We start from the raw sequence: 21,911 nt of genomic DNA, 5'->3' as shown, positions 1-21,911 counted from the left end.
GATCACAAGGAGCTTTATAGCTGCAACCAAGTGGTTTAACGTTACTGATACAACTAAATAAATAAAGCTTGCAATCAATTACAATCATTGTGACAAAAACTAAAATGCTAAAATGTTCATTGGGGAGATTTCTGCTATAGAGCTTGTCCAACCTAGCAAGCACAGATGGTTATACAAAATAACTATTTGTAGTTAGAGGATAAATAGGTCAGTTATACAGAGTCTGTAAACATCAGCCCGTGTATAGCAACTGCATAAACTGCACAGAAACAAGAATCTGACCAGATGTCAGGCCACTATAGTCAAATCCCCAATTTGCTTCTACCAGTTGTTTTCTCTTTATGTTCTTTCTTTATTTTTTGCAAATGTTACCTCTCCAGCAAAAGTTTATTTGCTCCTGACACCATCTATTTGCGTACAGGGCGTGTGCTCCAGTCACTGACACACTCTGTCCGTATGTTGTCATTTCCCCAGGGCTACCTTCTCTTAGGTGACCTTGTGTCTTTTATATATTTGTGGTTGGCTGCCAGCCTTAGCGCTGTAGACTGTAAGAGCAAGTGACCATCTTCTGTGTTGCTGAGGGTGCTGGAGGTGTGCTGGTGTTCACTCTTGTGCTACCACAGAATAATTCTGAGTTTGGAAGATGGTTCATTTTGCTGCGAGACTTTTGAGTGCTGTCATGTTTTTTGAAGGTGTTCAATTTATAATAATTAAGGAAAAAGCTGTAAAATGATGCTGTTTCTCTGTAAAACCTTGAATGAAAATGTCTTTAAGTTTATTGTTTTTCCACTGAGCAGCCACTGCATAATTTTCTGATATATTTTACAGTGTTTAAAAGGTTCTTTACCTTCATACTGTTACCAACAGGGGCCTTAGTCACCAACCGATCTTAAGAAGAAATTTGAAGGGATGTGTTCAGTTTGCAAGGACAATGGAATCCAATAGACCAAGACTTTCTGTTAGGGCTTTGCTCAAGACCAAATTTAGCAAAAGTCTTAGAAAGATATTAACGAAGGAGGCCAATGGCTCTTTATGGAACCAGAAGTGGTTCTTCTATGGCATCGCTCAAAGCCCTTTATTTTTAGGACGGTGGGCACAGCTGGGGTCCTCCATTTCTCTACTCAGTACAGCATAATGTCCAGCACAAGCACAACAACTTCTCCAAGAAAGACCTGAAGAACAGGCCGAAGAACAAGTTTGTCAATGTTGGAATCACTGCAAAAGTGTTTGGACCCCAATCTGATGTCAATGAGAGGGTTTAGCTGAAGTCAGCGGTGCTTCAGAAACAAACCCTCACTCTGTCCACCAGTCCCCTGTCCACGCTGCTGTTGCTTCCCAACCAGTTTGAATGTTAAGTGCATTCCTGTCTTTGCCATCTTTGCCATGTTTCCTAGAACACCTATTCACTAGGAATAGCAATGCAGACCCCCCCTCCTCCCCCTTAACCATTTATACTCTGCAAGAGAATTCCGTTGATTGACTGGCTGCCATTCTGCTCAGACTAAAAGAAAAGAAATCCCCCTATTCCGCCCAGCCTAGACGCCTGTCTCCTTCAGTCAGAGTAACAGGACGCGTTCTGTTTCTCCTCCCAAAACAAATCAAGTGTTGTTACGCTGAGCTTAAAAGCAATAAAAAGCAATAAGGAAGAACTGCTGTCTTTGTTAATCTGTCTCCACAGCTCCGGGTGGTGCTGAAGTCATCGGCAGTGATGTCATCAATGGTCCAGTGGACTGCATTGGTCCTTCTCCTTCATCCTCTACTCTTCTATTATCCTGACGTTCATTCACTGTCCTTTCGTCCTCTCCTTCGTTGCAATTGATGAAATAATTAAAGTATTGGGACACCTGCTCATTCCTTGTTTCTTCTTCTGAAATCAAGGGGAATAAAAAAAAGAGTTGATCCTGTTTTTGTTGGAGTAACTATCTCTACTGTCCAGGGAAGAAGGCTTTCTACAAGATTTTAGAGGAGCATGGCTGTGTGGAGTTGACTGCATTCGGCGACAAGAGAGTTCATGAGGTCAGGATGCTGGATGATCACCACCACACCTCATCCCAAACTCTCCAACTCATCATAAAAGTATTGGATGAGTCATCCATCATTCCATCATTCCAGAACATAGTCAGTCCTACTGCTCCACAGCTCAATGCTGGGGGGCTTTATACCTCTCTAGCCCACGTCTGGCATTAGGCAGCATGATGCCAATAGGTTCATGTTTATCTGCTCCAGAGAGTCCTATTCTATTGGCAGTATTTCTCTACAGGAACTAGACAAGTTATGTGTGTGTGTTCATTTGCACATCTGAGTCAGCAACTGGTACAGCTTCAAGTAGCTGAATGCATTCGTTAGAAGGGCTGTCCGCAAACATTTGGACATCCTAGTCCTTTCTGGTTTTTCACACACCCTCACACACACACACCCCCACACTTCACCTTGGCACTCAATGCCCTCCTCCCTGCTGAATGAGACAATGCGATTAGGAGCAGCAACCCCTGGGCTGCTCTGCTGATATGCTAAATACAGAGTCAGGCTGGAGAGAGGCCTGAAGATCGATAACTCTACCACAACAACAGCAGCAGCACAGGACCACCCACTTCATGCAGGCTTACTGCACCCACACCACCCCCTTATAGCACAGCACAGCATAGCACACCAGCAGCAGCATCCTCTGATCAATCCTGCTATCAATCAGCTGATCTCCTGGGTTTGCAGGACGGGCAGAGTGGATAGGGAGGGCACACATGTCAATAGATCTCATTATAAGGAGAAGAAAGAGATAAACATATCTCCTCTCATCACGTCCGTCGCTCTGCTGCTAGACGGCAGGTCTAGACGTCACATTTGAAGGTTAAATTAGAACAGAGCTTCTTTTTTTCTCTACATTTTTATCACCCACTGCTTTCCATGGGGAGTCTGTAAACAGCGGGGCTTTGTAGCGTGCCTTCCTTACTGATAGTACAGCAATCAGTCCGAGAGCATCCGGCACGCAGCACTATTTTCGCTCTCCTGGCAAAGATGCTGGCTCCCAGCCAACTCGGCAGATAGAGGGGAGTGCAATAGAGGAGAACACAGTCGCAGACTGAGCCAGAGGAGTGGACGAATACTCAGACACGACATCTTTATCAACAACACAAGGGGCTAAGATCTCCAACACAGCAGCTGGGGGGCAGAGAAAAGTCCTAAATCCAAAACTGACACAATTTGCATTAGTATTCATTAGGAGGTCTTTAGTAGGTCCTTCTTTTCACACTGTTTAATTTTCACATTTCTACAGGGATGAGGTCTAAACCCCATTCTTTCCTTTTTAATTTAAGAACTGAGACCTTTTAACCTCTTGAAGTCTAGGTTTATTATTCAGCTATTAATCCTAATGCAGAAACTACTGGGAATTTTTCAGTAACCATTTTGTATACCATATCTTGTGGAATCCCACAGGGTTCTATTCTGGGGCCTATGAAACTGATCTTAATGATGGTGCTAATCCCTAAAATCTTTGAATGTATGGAAGTTCTACATTCACAAACTGACCTTTTATCTACTGATTCATATTTCTAATCTATAATAGTACTATTTCATATCGTTAACCTAGATGTTTACATTTACGCAACCAGTTTGGATGGCAATAATTACAATGTCATTTTTAAACTGCCTGACAAACCACTACAAAATAACATGATGTGCAAAATGCATTTTCTGAAATATTATTTGATTGGGATCATTTTGATCTTTAAAACAAAATAACAATAGTTGCATCCAAATGGCCGAAGAGACACAGGCTCTTATTTCCACTTACATCCACTAGAGGATCTTGGATATTTACATTTGCATTGAAGGCATTAAGCAGATGCTCTTCTCCAGAGCGACTTACAAAAGAGCTTCACTGTTTACCTTAGCTAGTCTGTATAGACTAGGATCCAAAAGATTCCTCTAGATTTAGATACTACTAAATACAACAGTCAGTATGGAGACCATAATACTCCACACTACACTTCACCCAAGTACTCTTGGATATGTTTGCAGTGGCCAAAAAACACTGTTTTTCCAAAGCGAAGCAACATTTACCTGGAAAAACGCAGAGATGTGCCTCTGAACCTGACTGAAACTAAATCAAATCACAGAGGAACACTTTGTGTAGTATTTAATATAGAGATCTGTATAATGAACACATTTGCAACACACTGAATCAAATCAAACGTCCAAATCGAAAATCGCTATCAACTGTGTGTATAGTGCCTCTGCTAAAAAGCTCGGCAGCAATGTGGCTTTTCAGTCTATAGTATAGTGTCTGATATAAGGCATGGTTGTTCAATTTAAAGCAAACTGTATTTTGTACTGAACTACTTTACTGCAGACTTAACTTCCTGACCTGAAGTAATACACCCTGTTCTAGTACCCAGAAGCTTCTGACGCACCTTGATTAGCTGGATTTGGATTTGTTTGATTAGGTCTAGAATTGAACTTTGCAGGAGCGCAGCTTTCCATGAGATTGAAGGCTAGAGATAACTGTCCTAAAGTCTCTAAGTCATAAAAAGTTCTTATCAGGATGAGCCTCTACTGCAGAGAATTGCTTAAAATTTTCAGTGATTGAGGAAATGACTGTGATTAAGGTCAGATGTACTGATGTGCAATAAGACTTTTAAGTTTTAAGTGGTAAAAAGTATATTGGTACTTCCATGTCAACTGACTTGCTGGAGCAAAAACAGTCAGTGGCTGTAACTCGGTCATGCAGATTTCTCCCGTACAACATCCGGACAATTCGACCCTTCCTCTCTAGAGAGTCACCCAGGTGCTCGTTCAGTCTCTCGTCACTTTAAGACCTGACTCCTGCAACTCTCTTCTGGCTGGTTTCCCTCTCCGCACCATCAGGCCTCTGCAACTTATCCAGAATGCAGCGGCACAGGTCGTCTTCAACGTTCCTAAATTTAGCCATGTCACTCCACTGCTGCGTTCTCTCTTCACTGGCTTCCTGTAGCTGCTTCCCGCATCAGATTCAAAACCCTGACACTGGCCTACAAAGCCAAGAACGGACCAGCCCCTCCGTACTTGATGGCAATGGTCAAAAGCCGATCCACACCAAGAGCCCTTCCAGCTTCAAGTACAGCTCGGCTCGACCTGCCATCCCTCAAAATCCGTGGAAGACGAGCGTCCAGGCTGTCCTGGACCAAAGTGGTGGAACGAGCTTCCCCTGGGTGTCCGAACGGCAGAGTCCAACGCTCACTGTCTTCAAATGCAGACTGAAGACCCTCCTCTTCTGAGAATACTTGGGCAAATAGCAGAGTGGTCTCCTTACTGACTTGTGTTTAGTAGAGTCTAAACTTAGAGGTCTCTTTGAACTATTAGTGTATTCAAACTAGCTGAGGTTTTTCTTGGGTAAATAGCAAAGCACTTTTGTAAGTCGCTCTGGAGAAGAGCATCTGCTAAATGCCTTAAACGTAAATGTAAATGTATACGACTGCATTACAAGTCATGACTGAATTCCATTAAGAAACATCTCAAGATGTTCTAAAAGTCAAAGTTGGTTTGGTTTTCCAGCCTAAACTCTTTAAGTCTTGCTCTCTCAACACTAAATAGAGTCTGGATCTACTAAATCAACCCAAAAGGTGGTGAACCGGCAGCACGTACCAGTCTGCGGATCTCCCTCTCGCACTCTTTCTTGATGCGATTGATCTCCTCCTGGTGGAGGTGGTAAACACTCCGGATCTCCGCTGCTTTGATCTTGTCGGCCTGCACGGCCACGTTCAGCGCTTCCTCCATCTGCCTCTTCACCCCCTTGAGCTCGGAGATCTCCTGCTGCAGCCGCGTGCGCTCCACCTCAAAACCCCGCCGCGCCTCCTCACGAGCCTCCGCCATCAGCGCTGATTTCACCTGAAGGCAAACAACAGTACAGCATACGCTCATCGTCTTTAGAATAGAATACTGTGATTGCTGTACTACCTTTACTTTTACTTACAGTCATGTCCATAAGTATTTGGACAGGGATTTACAAATTTTGTAGTTTTGCCTCTGTACACCACTTTAATGGATCTCAATGGAAATGAAGCAATCTAAAGTAGACCTTCAGCTTTAATGTATGGGCTTTTTAAAGATCTTCATCTTCATCCATCTTCACAGGCTAAAAAGTAATTACACAATTGACTGATAAGCAGCTTCATGACCAGGTGTGACCTCCTCCCTCATTACTTTGTGACATATTAAGGAGATAAAAGGTCTGCCGTTGATTCCCAGTGCTGAAGTTACATTTGGTATCCATTCAGGAGACCTCTCAATATGTGGTCCAGAGAGATATCGATGCAAGTGAAGGATGCCATCATTAGACTGAACAAAAACAAATCAACAACCAGACTGAAGAAAAGTCTTCAGGAGCTCTGCAACTCCAAAAAGCCTGGAAGACCACAGAAGACAACAAAGTAGATGAGCATAGAATTTATGCCTTGGTGAAGGAAAAGCCCTTCACAGCATCTAGTCAAGCCAGGAACATCTTGAGGAGGCACGTGTTTTTATTGCCAAAGTTGACTAAGACAGTTAAGATGCCTTTATGAATGTATATTCCATATTTATGCTATAGGATTTACCATTACACGTAACTACTGCTAGACCACATGAACAGAAAGATCAGATTAGACTGATAGAAAATATCTTAAAGTGCCTAAAGATCTGGGAAAAAGGCTTTGGACAGATACAACCAATTTTACCTTGAATATGGAGGGAAAAAAGGAAGAATTCATGATCTGGCAACTGCCAAATACTGTGGTGGCACTGTTATGGCATGGACATGTACCCTTCCCTGGCCCTAATCCTAACCTTAACCTCAACCTAAAACCCAATCCTAACCCTCATCCTGGCCCTAATCCGAACCTTGACCTCAACCCAAAATCTTGCCCTAACCCTAATCCTAGCCTTAGCCTTAACCCAAAACCTAATCCTAACCCCTCATCCTAGCCCAAATCCTTACCTTAATCTTAACCCAAAACCTTACCCTAACCCTGACCCTAATCTTAACCTCAACCCAAAACCTAATCCCCATCCTGGTCCTAATCCTTACCTTAATCTCCCTCCTTACCCTAACCCGGACCCTAATCTAAATCTCAACCCAAAACCTAACCCTAACCCTGGCCCTAATCCTAGCCTTAATCTCAACCCAAAACCTGATCCTAACCCTCATCCTGGCCCTAATCCTAACCTTAACCTCAACCCAAAACCTGATCCTAACCCTCAACCTGGCCAAAATCCTTACCTTAACCTCCCTCCTTACCCTAACCCAGACCCTAATCCAAATCTCAACCCAAAACCTAACCCTAATCCTGGCCCTAATCCTAGCCTTAATCTTAATCCATAAACCTAAGACTAACCCACATCTTGGCTCCATCTCAGCCTAATCCAGTTAGTCTCGAGTTCCAGACCGATGTCAGCAGCAGGTCTACAGCAGCTGGTTGAGGGTGCTGAGATGGTCTGTATTAGAGCTGCTAGATGATCAGTGATCTCTCAGGAGAACGTCTACAGATCTGAACCTGGACTCTTCAAATACAGAGAAGAACAGCTGAATTCAGCAGAACTCTTCAGTAAAACTCTTTAAGATCTACTGAATGTTCAGCTGCTGCTCCATCACTGAGCTGCTGTTGTGAGTCTGAGGAGTGTGTGTTTCACTTTAAAAGGAACCACTCCAAATAAAGTGTCATCACCTTTTCTGAAATGGTCATTTGACCCTCAGTTTCCAGTATTTCGGTCTCTCCTCATTCCTAGAGGTGGTCTCGTGTTGCAATGGGGACCGCTGAGGGAACAGACTTGCCTATACAGACTGTGTTACATTTAGTCAAATGCTGCAAACTGTGCCTCACAGTACACATGGATAATGGCCCGAACATACTGCAGGAGCAACCCAAGAGCTTTATAAGGAAAATAAACGGAGTGTTCTTACATGGTGAGTCAGTCACTCAACCTCACCTCAGTTGAGCAGCTCTTCACTTACTGAAGACAAAACCGAAGAGGAAAGACCCACAAATAAGCAGCAACTGCAGTAAGACAGCTGTAGTAAAGGCCTGGCAAAGCATATCAGGGGAGGGAGCTCAGCATTTGGTGATGCTCATGGGTCCAGATTTGCATTTAAGTATTAGAAAATGGATGAAGTATGTAAAGCATTGGTTGATGCAATATATTGCTAAACCCTTTGGAACCCATAGAAGTTTGCACTTCTTGCACTTTTGTCAATGTCCATATACTTATAGACATCACTGTAGATTTGCCCTGTTTGCTCTAAGGGCATTTTCACACTAGCTTTTTTTTCCAAAGCCAGGTCTCCTTGCTCCGTGATTTCAGAACATTTGGTCAAGCGTGAAAACTGTTTTTGAGCCCAAAGAACCGGAGAACCGATCTCTGAATCTGTCCTCTTGAAACCGGTGGTCTGGGGGTCTGCTGCACATGTGGAAGCTATCCGCTCCCGGTACTGCATGAGGAGTTGTGTTATTGGTTAATTTTGTCACATGACAGCTTCGACTTATCGATACATGCCTAATTAAATCAAGTCCAATGGACTAAGGAGCTGCCACTATGATCCGAAGATCCCTGGTTCAAATCCCGAGAAATGCTGCTTGCCATCAGCAGCCGCAGTCAGAGAGAGCACAATGGGCCTTGCTCTCTCAGGGGGTGGGTTGATGGCACTTCCTTCCCACATCATTCAGCACAGGCGCCTGTTAGCTGTAGTAGCGGAAGCCAAATTCCACCTGTTTGATCACCTTGTCTGTTGAGCCGTCCCGGAGCGCGTTGACGAGGGCCTGCAGCCTCTGGATCTCCCCGTCTTTGATCTTGATAACCCGCAGCAATTCGGACTCGTGCTGCCGCAGCAGCGTCTCCCGGACACCATGCAGCTCGCGCACTTTCTCCTCATGCAGCTTGGCCTTCAGTTCTGTCACCACCACCGCAGACTTGTGCTGCTCGTGACGGACCTCCTGTGTCTTTTCCCTCTCCAGCTTGCTCACCTGGAGGAGCAGAGCAGCAGGACCAGGGTTAAACGTGTAAGCTGCTGTTCAGTAATTATTATCCATTTAATTGCTACTAAGTTATATTTAATTGCTACTGACACATAACATTTAAAGCATCAGGCTGATTATCAAGTCTTGAGGTAAATAAATAGGGGTCTGAAGGAATACTACACTATGCAGTGCTGTGCCTGAGGAGAATCTGAAGAGCATCTGTCAAATGTCATGAATGTGAATGTACACGAAACACTGGCAGTCAAAGGGAACTGCTCACATATCCTACGCTGATGCTCGGCAGCTATTTTGAACATGTTTGATAGAAACGGTCTCCGTAGAAGTGCATTTCTATTGGTTCATTGTCAAAAATGTAGATACAAGGTACAGCAAACTTATATATATATAATACAGAAAAAGTATTGGGACACCTGCTCATTCATTGTTTCTTCCAAAATCAAGGCAATCTGCTTTTGTTGGAGTAACTAGTAATAGTCTCTACTATCCAGGCACATATTTCTACTAGATTTTGAAGCAGCATTGCTGTGAGGGTTTGATTGCATTCAGCGTCAAGTGCGTTAATAAGTTGATCACCATCACACCTCATCCCCAACTCACCATAATAGTACTGGATGGAGCATCAACCATCATTCCAGAGAACACAGTTCTACCACTGCTCCACAGCTCAATGCTGGGGGGCTTTATACCCCTCTAGCCCACGCCTAGTATTAGTCAACAGGTTCATATTTAAGCCTTAGAGGCCTTAGTCATCTTATCAGGACAACATAGAAAACACCCAAAAGGCTTCCATCAGGATGGCCTGATGAAGGCTGTGGCAAATCATCACTTAAGGTACCAGAAAGGAAGCACGAAAAGACTTTTTTGGGCTCCTCCTAGAGGCTGTGGGGCTCTAAGCGGCCAATAATTTTACTTAAACGGTAGAGTTGGTTCTATTACTGCCGCTCCTAATGTTACAGACTTTGTGCAGTAAGATTTCTTATGGAGGTATCATGATGAAGGATGCCAGTGGAGATGCTAGTGCAGAGGAAAGATCCGTGGCCTGTGAATGGCCTTCTGAATGCCCTGGATATGTAGAGCCTCACTTGCAAATGTAATCTTGCAAATTAAATCTCCAGGAATGATTCATGTGGAGCGCAGAAGGCTGTCGTTAGTAATGAATGTGTTTACCCCAGCAGACGATGATCACCCTGGCAGTGTCACAGCCTTCATGACTTATACACAGTCGTCACCAACCAAACAAATCTCACATAGATTTTACTGGTATTTTTGCATCCCTTAAAACAGTACTTTTCAGTCTGCAGTTTACTAAAGCCCTTAGGCTTGTCTGTCATGAACACTGCTGCATTAAAGCTGGGCTCTTCTGCTCATTATTTAACCCGCAGAAGACTCTTAGCCTGGGCTATTATTAGAGCGTTATTGTGTCAGGACACAACCCTGCTATGGAGCATTCAGGGTCATATTAAAGCACTCGCTCTGCTTACACACACAGTATATCACAGTAAAAAAGTATTTGGACACCTGCTCATTTATTGCTTTTTCTGAAATGAAAAGTATTAAAACGAGTTTACCCTGCTTTTGTTGGAGTAACAGTCTCTACTGTCCAGGAAAGAAGGCATTATACTAGATTTTGGAAGTGCATTGCTGTGAGGATTTGATTGCAGTTAGCGATAACAGCATTAGAAAGATTAGGTCAGGATGTTAGATGATCACCAGCCCACCTCATCATTAACTCCCCAACTCATCCCAGAAGTATTGGATGGAGCACCATCCATCATTCCAGAGAACACAGTTCTTCCACTGCTCCACAGCTCAATGCTGGGGGGCTTTACACCCCTCTAGCCCACGCCTAGCTTCATATTCAATAGGTTCATATTCATCTGCTCCAGAGAGTCCTATTCTATTGGCAACACTTCTCTACAAGGATTAGGCAAGCTATGTGTGTGCAACTTAAAGTAGCTGAATGCATTCGTTAAAAGGGGTGTCCACAAATATTTGGACATATGGTGTATATGCCACATATAACTCAACCATTTTTATTAGGTTGATTTTTTTTTATTATTATTTTCTACTTTTAATTGGATCTGAGTTGAATCAACTTATTATACTTGAGTTTGGTCTGTTGCCGATGGCAACTGGAGAGTGATTGGCCCATGCAAGCTTAAGAACAGCACTGACGTTGGGTTTAATCACTTCCCTCACAATGACTTTTCTCAACAAGGTCATGTAACTGAGTCAGCTGTGCTGTTACAATGACTCACAGTGACCTGTAGGGTTTACTTGATGTTGATGTGAAGAGCTCTCTGAGGCCTTCAGAATGAAGGCTATAGATGCAGAAGAGTCTGGAAACTTTTAAAACAACTGCCACAAACATGACCAGATCTGCTCATCCTTGCAGGTTCAAGTCCTAGCAGCCCAAGAGCAGACCTCAAGATGCATAAAAACAGTCTCCAATAATCCTAAATGTCATCACGGGACCTACAGGTAGCTCCCTCACAAGTTGAGGTCCAAATTTCAGGATCTACCATCAGAAAGAGACCAAACAAGGTGTACAACCAGGAAACAAAAGCATCAGAGAAAGACTAAAATTTGCCAGAGAACATCTAGACTAAGACCAGGACTTCTGGAACAATGTGATTTGGACATTTATTATATCAGAGGGTACAGAGGACCATCACTTCCCAAAAGCTGTAGCTGAAATGTCACACAGCTGAAAGAATTCTGCCTGGAGGAGTGGGAAAAACGAAGACTGGCAAACAGTAACAGGAAATGCCTTATTGGAGTTATTTCAGCCAAAGTGGGACAGGTAAAGTAAAGCATAGGGTTTCCTTACAAAAAAAACTTATTAATTTCAATAATTGTAGAAATGATTTCTAAAGACTTTATGTGTTCAGTTTTATTACCTCCATCTCTCAATATTGTTCAAGTACAGATCAAACTGACAAAACATGTAAAGCTATTTACAATGACATTTTCAGACTATTGGAGACTTCTTTACTCATCTTGAGGTCTGCTCTAGTGGACTGAACTGGCTAAGGTGGCCTGATCTGGCCATGTTGACAGTTGCTCCATTTATAAATGGTTTAGCAGGCAGTGAAACATCTGATTTCTAACTGTTCTGAGATCTTTTTAAATCCCTTCTCAGACCCAACTCTTTGGATCTGGCCATGGTGATCTTCTTCACCACTCAATTCAACTCACAATCAAGAGCAAAACAGACTAAATATGTGAGGTTTAAATAAGACAGACTCCTCCAGAATCTTCTCCAACCATGTTCTGATCATCTGCAGCTGATGTTCTACTGAGTCTCATTTTAGGCATCACTTTTAGGTATGTTTAAAAAAGACAAAGGTTTTCTTGGGGTATCCTTTTGGTGAACTTTTCTAAGCTTGCAGAGTGCAGAGCAACACAACACACACACTCACACCTACACACACAAAATGCAGTAACAGACTAAGTTACAAATTACTACACATATTTCCCTGCAAGAAAAAAAAACAGGCGAGTGACTCACAGAAAGTCACAACACCCTCTGGCTCATAGTAAAAATAACCCAAAATAAACTGCGACAAAATGTAATTCAGGCTACTTACAGAAACCATCATTATGAGTACAGAACAGTAGCTGAGCAATGAGCTGCTAATCCCTCAAATGACCTGGTTTATCATGTCTGCATGACCTGCAGGACTAGGTCACTGTTCCAGCGTAAATATGACATAAATCCACTCAAAAGCTGGAGCATCACCGTGATTCATAAAGTATCTTTACTACATCAGTGATACGGCCTTAAATACGGCAGCCCATTTCGTCGCCACTAAACAGTGTTACAATGGATTTATCCCTCCTCATTTAACCAGTCCTAGGAAGAAAACACACACTTACACTAGTGAATAGGGGCAGTGAGCACACACACATACCCTGAGCCACCTCAGCACCCAGGGAACAACTGGGGGTTAGGTGGTTTGCTCAAGGACACCTCAGACTTGAATGTTCCTTCACTCGCCCCTGTCCACACGTTCTGCTGGTCCAGGGGAACAAACCAGCAACCTTCTGAAGGTCCTATGTTCCCATATATTCACATTCTAGACGATCAAAGACGGCTGCCCCCAGCCGTGAATGATGAGAGAGGATAAAGGGCCTTCTCTCACTCCCTCTACACTTCATGCCAGTTGAGGGGATGGAACCACAGCCTGAAGAGAGCCAAATACTTCAGTGGAAGGTACAAGGCGGCTTGGGAACACAAGCTATGAATGTGAAGGGTGGAAGAAAGCATCTTCACTCCCCTTGACCCCATTTCCTGCCAGCCGAGGGAATCGAACCAGCAACCTGAAGGTCCCAAGGACTTCTGGAAGGTCCCATAAGCAGTACAATGGAAGGTCCAAGAAGGATTGGGAACACAAGCCCACAGCTGCCACCAGTTATGAATGTTGAGAGAGGATAAAAGGCCTTCACACGCTCCCTCTACACTTCCTGCCAGTCGAGGGGATCGAACCAGCAACCTGAAGGTCCCTAAGACTTCTGGAAGGTCCCAGAAGCAGTGCAATGGAAGGTCATTGATCAAGGCCCCACAGTGGCAGCACATGTGGGTATGAAACCCACAACCTTCTGATCAATTACCCAGCGCCCTAAACATTGAGCCACCACCACACTATATTATTGAATACGGCTGATATCTAGTTGCCTACCCCTTAGTGCATTAACCCTTTAAACCCAACACTAATTATTCAGTTATTAAGGTTCCAGATAGATGACATTTCATATTTTTAGCTACAGAACATTTAACCACCAGCAGCGTACCACAGCACATAGCAGAACATTCTGTCAATAGTTCAATTCAATATTTCCATCTGTCAACGCTCTGTAAAGAGGTCAAATCTGCCCATCAGTCAGAACAGTGCTGATTGACTTTGGTGGAGAACGGTGCTGAACATCAGCTGAAGTCCAGGAGTAACCGTTCACATGCTTGAGGAGGCATTTAGATACACTGGGCTTGGCACAGATACCTCAGGTGGTTCAAGTCTGAACCAGAAGATGAGCCCAGGACTCAACAGAGACACTCCTAAAAGCTTTAGGCAAGTTATTGTATAGCAGAGCACATAGCCTACATATGTGTTATGATGTGTAATTTTTAATTTTGGGTTATAAGATCATGGGTTTTGGTGTTATCATCATGTTTTTTTGAAGGTGACTGATGGCAGTGTGCAAATCGAGCAGCCACCTCAGTCATTTATGCAGAGATTTCCTGTGCGAGTCTGTCATAGATTTAAAGACGTCGTCTGTTAAATGTAGTAAAATTACCTTATTCCATCTCCCCATGTAACACTAATCCCGTCTGAACCTCAGATATTTAGTCTGGTCTGCTCTTGTTGTTGAAGTGAGTGGTGAAGATCACCATTGGCCAGGTCCAAAGAGCTCTCTAAGGCCTTCAGAAAGAAGCTTGTAGATGCAGAAGAGTCTGGGAAAGGGCTTAAAAAGGGCTTGTTCCACTGTCCAACAATTCTCCAATTGTTTGTGTTTAGCTATTTTACCACCATCCCTCAATACTGTTCAAATGAAGATCTAATATCCAGATGTTTGAATATGTTAAAAAAATGGTTCAATTAAAAGCTATTATTTTTGTTGGCATATTTTTAAGGCATGGATTATTGATCCTTAATCAGTTCGGTTCAGCTCTCAGCATGGTCAGAAAGGGGGTGAAATAAAATCACAGTGGCCTGAAGGTCTGATGCTTATTATAGGCCGCAGCCTGTGTTTTAGTGTGTCTTTATGTGTCTGTGTGTGTAGAGCCAGATGGAGCCCTGTAATAAAATTAAATAGCTGGGTAAAACTCAAATCTGACTGTGGATCAAACTAGGCCAGGCGGTCATTGAACAACCTCCTCCAAGTTCACATGGGACATATAAATCCCAGAGCACCTACAGACCTACAGTGTGTGTGTATGTATGGATGTGTGTGTGTTTTAAATAAGGCTGTAAGACTATGTGGGGTCTGCATGATTTGTAGCTGACTAAGACTATAGAGTTGTCCAGAGAGATCTTAGTGCTGGAGGCCAAGCTCTCCCATAAGCCTCCAGTGACAACCCAGTCATCCATCACATTAATTAAGGTCATGAGGGAAAAACACACATACACACACACACACACACACACACACACACACACACACTCACATACACAGTGTCTGTGGCTAGATAGGGGTTTACAACTAGGGTTGATACTGTATAGGCGCATTGGCCACTTTATTAGAAACCCCTACTTCACCCTTGCTGCAGTACAGATACAGAGACTGTAGCCTGTCTACTGCTGCACAGTTCATGTTCGCCATAGTTTAGCCCTTTATCAATGGTCAGTTTCTCACCAGAGTCACACTCGGTCAGATATTGTTAAGTGGTGGGCTGATTTCTGCAACAACAGATGTGCCGTGATCTGTAATTATTTACCTGGAATAAACTAGACACCCCATTTTTGAAATCCTACCCTTTTCAATGAACAAAGCTCCAAACACTAGGAGGGAAAGGACTTAACATGTCTCCTATGTTACATGCAAAGACGCCAGATACCGCCTCTTTCTGAACTGCTACCAATGTGGTATCGCCAATATGGGGTCCCCAGCACTACTGCACCAGCCTCCAGACGCCTGTGCTGGCCAACATCGCTTTCCTAGTGATGAGAGGACAGCGTGCCATCTACCCACCTGGAGATAGCACAGACTCTGGCTGCTGATGGCAAAGCGGCGTGGCTCGGAATTCGAACCTGTAACCCACGGGCCACAAAACAGAGCAAAAAATGGGGACATTGGATATACAGGTGCAAAATGAGCATGAGGATTCTCGCCATTTCTCTGGGTAAGGTAAACACTTTCTGGTGTTGGCTTCCCCTCCACAAATGGCAGATGTATGGAGGGATGGGTGAATGTTTTAAATTTAGCACCTTCATAACTGCTCCATTCTGCCAATCAGAGAGAAGGAGACACGCTCATATGCAGCCACTCTAGTTAGCAGATCATGCCAATCTGCAATCTACTCAGTATAAATAGCTGAAAATGCATTTCTATTAATTACATTTTATAAACTGTACAGTATTTCTTCAGTTTTATTGGCTTAGTTATACAACCTCCCTTTACCACCTCTTAATATCGTTCAAACGAAGATCCTAGGGACCCTATCTTCCACCCCGCCAACAGTCTATATCTACACAGATAGGCGTGGTGGTCTCGAAATAAGGTGTGTTCAGGTAAATTTCTGGCGTGGTGCTATCTTGCCAACAGAAAACACAGGTGCGCCACTAACTGAAAACAGCTCACATAAAGATTGCTACAATAGGGCCCAAATGCCCAAATATGTTAAAAAAGACCTGTATCCACCTAATTTTCCATTAAACATTTAGGGGGTGGCCATCTTTGTTTACTCTGTGTTAGAACGTCCGGTGCGACAGTGGATCCATAGCTATAGACAGCCACAGTTATCCTAAACATACAGTAAGTAGCGTAATGTGCTCAGTTAGAGGGCATCACAATAACTGAATTTTGCGTGAACAACAGTGAAGCAGACATGCCGGGTGCTTCTGAGGCTCTTAGCCATGTTGGCGCTTAGCCTAATGCCTCATGATAGCTTCACAAGCAGAATGTTCTGGTGTTGGTTTTTCCTCCATAAAATGTTAAGAGCAGATGGATGGATGGATGGGTGTTTTACATTTAGCACCTTTTACATATTAACCACAGACGTAGGTCCTCTTTTTCTTTGGATATGGTACAGCACAACACTCTGGACTTTTTGTGATGTGTTGGCAAGCTAATTAGCTTTAGCTCTAAATAACGGCTGTTATTATAACAGCATGTTGGAATGCTGGGTTGGCATAGCTGGCTACCTTATGATCGGTGTCCACAGCAGCAGCCTACTTCAGACTGCATTGACTTTGAATACGATACGATCATAAAAGCATTTGATATGAAAACACAAAAGCGGGAGAAACAAACTCCTGATAGTGCCGTCATAAAGTGGACGAGGTCAATGTTTCCAAAAAAGTGGCCAGAGAGTGGAAGTACAGTGTAGGTGTTCCGAAAAATCTGGATATCAAAAATCCTAATGAATGTATTTTGTTCATTAAATCAGTTTACAGTGTATATTGGGACACTTTCTCATTGGTTCTTCTGAAATGAAGGGAGTTTATACTGCTTTCGTTGGAGCAACTGTCTCTACTGTCCAGGGAGAAGACTTTCTACTAGATTCTGGAGAAGCATTGCTGTGAGGATTTGATTACATCAACACCAAGAGGTCAGTGCTCTAGTGAGGTCCGGATGTTGGATGTTGATTGCCACCCTATCTCATCCCCAACTTCCCAACTCATCCCAAAAGTACTGGAAGGAGCACCAACCATTAATCCACAGTGACGATAGGTTTATACTTATCTGCTCTAGAGAGTCCTATTCTATTGGCAGTACTTCTCTACAGTGACTAGACAAGCTGTGTGTTTGTGTGCATTTGCACATCTTTGCCAGCAATGGGTGCAACTTCAGTTTGCTGAATGCATTCATCAAATTGGTGTCCACAAACATTTGGACTAATAGTGTATAAAAATGGGAGGCAGGCTTAATGAAATGAAATGAAGCTATACTGTACTGTATTCATTCGTTTTTGGGCCAGCGTCTCTAAAGCCAAGCTAAAGCCAAGACGGATGAACACCCAGATCAGAGAAGCATCAGAAGCAGCTCCACTCAAATCAGAGGAGTCTGTCATGATGTGAGTGATCTTTAACATCAGTCAGGATTGAAAAAGCCTGTACTGTGGCTGAAGGGTTAAGGTTAATGGTCCCTCTGTGCAGTAGTGGTGAACTACATGCTTATCAACACGCTGTGAACTGTGCACCCTCAGCCACGAGCCAGGACTGGAGTCATGCTGAGGGTGGCACGCTCCTCATTTTTCTCCGCCATACGTGTCCAGCATTGTTCATTCAGGCCTAACGACAGCAGAGGCATCTCCAGCGTCTCCAGCAACTGTCAATCTGAGTGCAGAGCAAAACAATAGCAGTGCTCAGCCTGGCTGTCTGGTTTGATAGCACATCTGTAGAACTGTGACTGCAGCACTGAGCGAGTGGGCTGCCTTTCTGCCGCAGTTCATTATTTCACCATGGGTTAGGTAGGCGGAAGTGGAACTGACTAGTTACTCACTGGTGCTGCTCAGATCAACGAATTCTAAACTAAGGGCAGTGTTGCTTTTCAAGGACTGTTAGAGTAAACCTTCTCTGGGACAACTGAGACAGCATTTGGGAAATAACAGCAGGACCACCGTGCCTGAATGATAATGTAAAGCTGTAATAGGGCTTTTGGAGGGCAGTCTGTTGACGTTAAGGACACAGAGATTTGATTAGGACACGGTGTGCATTCATATTAACTTAGAAGGTGTAGAAGTGCATAAGTACTGTGGGTTTTCGGCCATGGTGTGCTAAATATGTGTCAAAATGAGTATGTTTAGTCTGCAAGACAGATAATTCATAAGATTTATGTTATTCACTGCATTTTTTAACCCAGTTTTCCTCCCCAATGTTAGATTACCCAACCCACTCATTAGTACTCCCCATCACATGTAATGCTCTGGACACTGGGAGAGTGAGGACTGATGAAAACCCTGCACACTGAACCATGGTTTGATCTATACAGAGATCACCAAATTTAAATCATTTAGACCACTTTACATTATATGGACAAAAGTATTGGGACACTTTCTCATTCATTGATTCTTCTGAAATGAAGGGAGTTTATACTGCTTTCGTTGGAGTAACTGTCTCTACTGTCCGGGGAGAAGACTTTCTACGCTTTCTGCGAAGAATGCTTTCTGGAGAAGCATTGCTGTAAGGATTTGATTACATCAACACCAAGAGGTCAGTGTTTTAGTGAGGTCAGGATGTTGGATGATGTTTACCACCAACTCATCCCAAAAGTACTGGAAGGAGCACCAATCATCATTCTACAGTGCCGATAGGTTCAAGCTTATCTGCTTTAGAGAGTCCTATTCTATTGGCAGTAATTCTCTACTGGGACTAGACAAGCTGTGTGTGTGTATGTGCATTTGCACATCTGTGCCAGCAATGGTTGCAAGTTCAAGTTCAAGCTGAATGCATTCATCACATTTGAATTGTGGGTGTCCACAAACATTTGGACAAGTAGTGTATAAAAATGGGAGGCAGGCTCAATGGAACGAAATGAAGCTATACTGATTTCTCTGCACAGACGTGACAACTCTGAGACTAATCACCACCTTCCCTTCCGTAGCCACAGAGCATCAGTCAAGATGCCCCGGTCAGTAATCAACAACATGATTCAAAAAGCTAAAAGGTTGGACAGCACCCTGAGCTGCTGGGAATAGCTGATAATTGGCTCATATCTGGGTGTCCTGCATAAGGGTCAATGCACTGGAGTGAAGTTCTTCGATTACAGACAGACATGCAGCATCAGACAGCGCATTATTTTCAGGTGATTTACCCTTCACTCTTAAACTAGTCAGTCCCACGGTGCTGGATAACCCTTGTCAGGAAACCAAGGAGATTGTAAGAAAACTCGGTGACTAAACAGAACCAAGGACAACAAGGAGACTTTGTAAAAGACAAGGGGTAACTTTAGCGTGGCCTATTAGAAGGAGAAATTACTCATATCTAAGACAGAAGTGAGTCACACATACAGTATAAATAGCCTAGAATATTATACAGGACTGTACAGTGGGGGCTATAATAATGTCCAGTATAAAGGTACTGGGCTTTATTGATATTGGTGAAAATCCTGTAAATAAAACACTGATATTTAATGATTGGACATCTTAGATGAGTGAGACTAATAAATTGTTAGCACTGCTAAGATGCTTACTTTTGTCACAGCAAAGCAGGCCGGATAGTTCAATCTATGCAAAATATCATTTTTTATAATAACACCCACATATAACCACTTAAACACCCAAATATAACCATTAGCATTAAAATAACATGACAATATTTTACATTTCTTAATGTACTTATGACAGCATGCAGCTTGTCTAGTCCCCATAGAGAAGTACTGCCAATAGAATAGGACTCCCTGGAGCAGATAAACATGAACCTGTTGGCATCTAATGCCAGGCATGGGCTAGAGGCGTGTAAAGCTCCAAGCATTGAGCAGTGGAAGAACTTCATCCAGTACTTTTGGATTAGCTGGGGAGTTGGGAGTGAGGAAGTGGGGTGGTGATCATCCATGCAATCAAATCGAATCCTCACAGCAATGCTCAGGACATAGTAGAAAGCCTTCTTTCTTGGACAGTAGAGACAAATACTCCAACACAAACAGGGTAAACGCTTTTAATACCCTTGATGTTGGAAGAAACAATGAATGGACATGTGTCCCAATACTTTTGTCCATATAATGTAGTCGTACAGCACAGTGTATAATTACAGAAGCTGTGCTGCTATAACCCATCTGTAACAGTGAATACATTACCAGTAGTTACAATGCTATTACATGGGTTATTCATGTGTAATTACACGGTTACTATGAAGCGAGACCCAGATTTCCAACTGCATCTTATGCCACCATACACACACACATACACACCCAACATGCATGCATAACATAACAGATGCCTCGAAATGATGGCAAGGCACCATACAGACTATGAAATGGGTCTAATGCCAACACACAAACACACACACACACGTATATATATATATATATATATATACATGCATAACAGCAGATGGATTGAAATGATGGCCTAATAGAATCAGAAATGTGTCCTACTGCTCTCCAATAAGCAAACACACACATGTACACACACAAACACACACACACACACACACACTAAAGGTAACTCTGCTATACACTGCTATATATTGTGATATACCTCAAACTAAACAAAAACGTACACTGTCTTTAACCTCATGAGCTGAATGTAGAAAGCAGGGACATCTGTAATTGGACATTCAAAAAACAGTGATTTGTCAGGGGGCTCATTTGCATGTTGCAGCCTTCTGCATTATTAGCATCAGTTTCAGTGTTGCAAAGACTAGGGTTGTGCTGACAATCAGCATCCAGTCAAAAAGGCCATTAAAGCAACATTATGTAGAATTTTTACCTTAAAATAAGAGCTTCAAAATCAGGCTGATGCTCCATGGATGTGTAACAGGGAGAATGGCGTCTCTATCATTGCTACTCCAGGCTCAGCACACCAAAAAAACGCACTACGTAACTCTGGTAAAAGGGGCAGGACAAAGCATGCAAGTAGCTAAATTCTTTAATATGACTGAACCACCTTAGTCCACATGCTTCCTTCACTTTCAGTGATGGTTCTGTATCTGTCAGCCAGTCCAGAAATGCACATGTATCCATCTGTGTTGGCTCAATGCATTAATTACACTTCCCGACTGTAGGGGGAGCCCAGGAGCAAAAAATGGCAATTCTCGCATAATGCTGCTTTAAATACAAGTAAAGTACAACTTTACAGTCTCCAGACACAAGCAGAACAGAAAATGACTCACAAGTCTCAACAATAAACCTAATATCAGATGTCCGGGTGTTTAACAAGCCCACCTTTACCTTTATTACAGCTCCCATTCTTCTCAGGAGGCTCACTTTCAGTGTATCTATAGCAAACCTGCAGGAGATGTTGTTCTTGTTGTCTTAGAAGTTAGAAGCACCTTCTACTCCTCACCATCCATCTCATCCCAAACACATTCAATCTCAAAAGCCTGGACACTGGGGTGGCCAGTCCACTGCTCTGAGAACACCAACAGCTCCAGCATGTTCTTCTTCTTTGTCAGTTTCCTTTCTCAGTAAGAGCTTCTTGATCATCTCCACCTCCTTTCAGACCCACAGTGTTGAGACACTCATCTCCTCAGAGTGGAAGGATGGAGACAAAAACACCACTGAAGCACGAGTGGAGCCTCTCATCTCTCTCAATGTTGAAAAATAGGG

General features: G+C 43.2%; 1 protein-coding gene across 17 annotated transcripts in view; it reads right to left on the bottom strand.

Moving 5' to 3' along the window:
- jakmip3 (Janus kinase and microtubule interacting protein 3) overlaps positions 1-21,911 on the bottom strand; it is an 82,006-nt gene that overhangs the window by 43,937 nt on the left and 16,158 nt on the right. For 16 of the 17 annotated variants that reach the window (XM_072666857.1, XM_072666853.1, XM_072666854.1 and 13 more), the window contains exons 3-4: positions 8,727-8,969; positions 5,620-5,862 (exon numbers count right to left, since the gene is read on the bottom strand). In XM_072666857.1, the coding sequence (XP_072522958.1) occupies positions 5,620-5,862; positions 8,727-8,969 (486 nt within the window). The remainder of the gene's footprint in view (positions 1-5,619; positions 5,863-8,726; positions 8,970-21,911) is intronic. The other variant, XM_072666865.1, reaches the window with a different exon arrangement.

Source organism: Salminus brasiliensis, chromosome 22, assembly GCF_030463535.1.
Source record: "Salminus brasiliensis chromosome 22, fSalBra1.hap2, whole genome shotgun sequence".
NCBI classification, from domain to species: Eukaryota; Metazoa; Chordata; class Actinopteri; order Characiformes; family Bryconidae; genus Salminus; species Salminus brasiliensis.
Note: the sequence above shows the minus strand (reverse complement) of the source record. Positions and strands in the feature narration are given on the sequence as shown.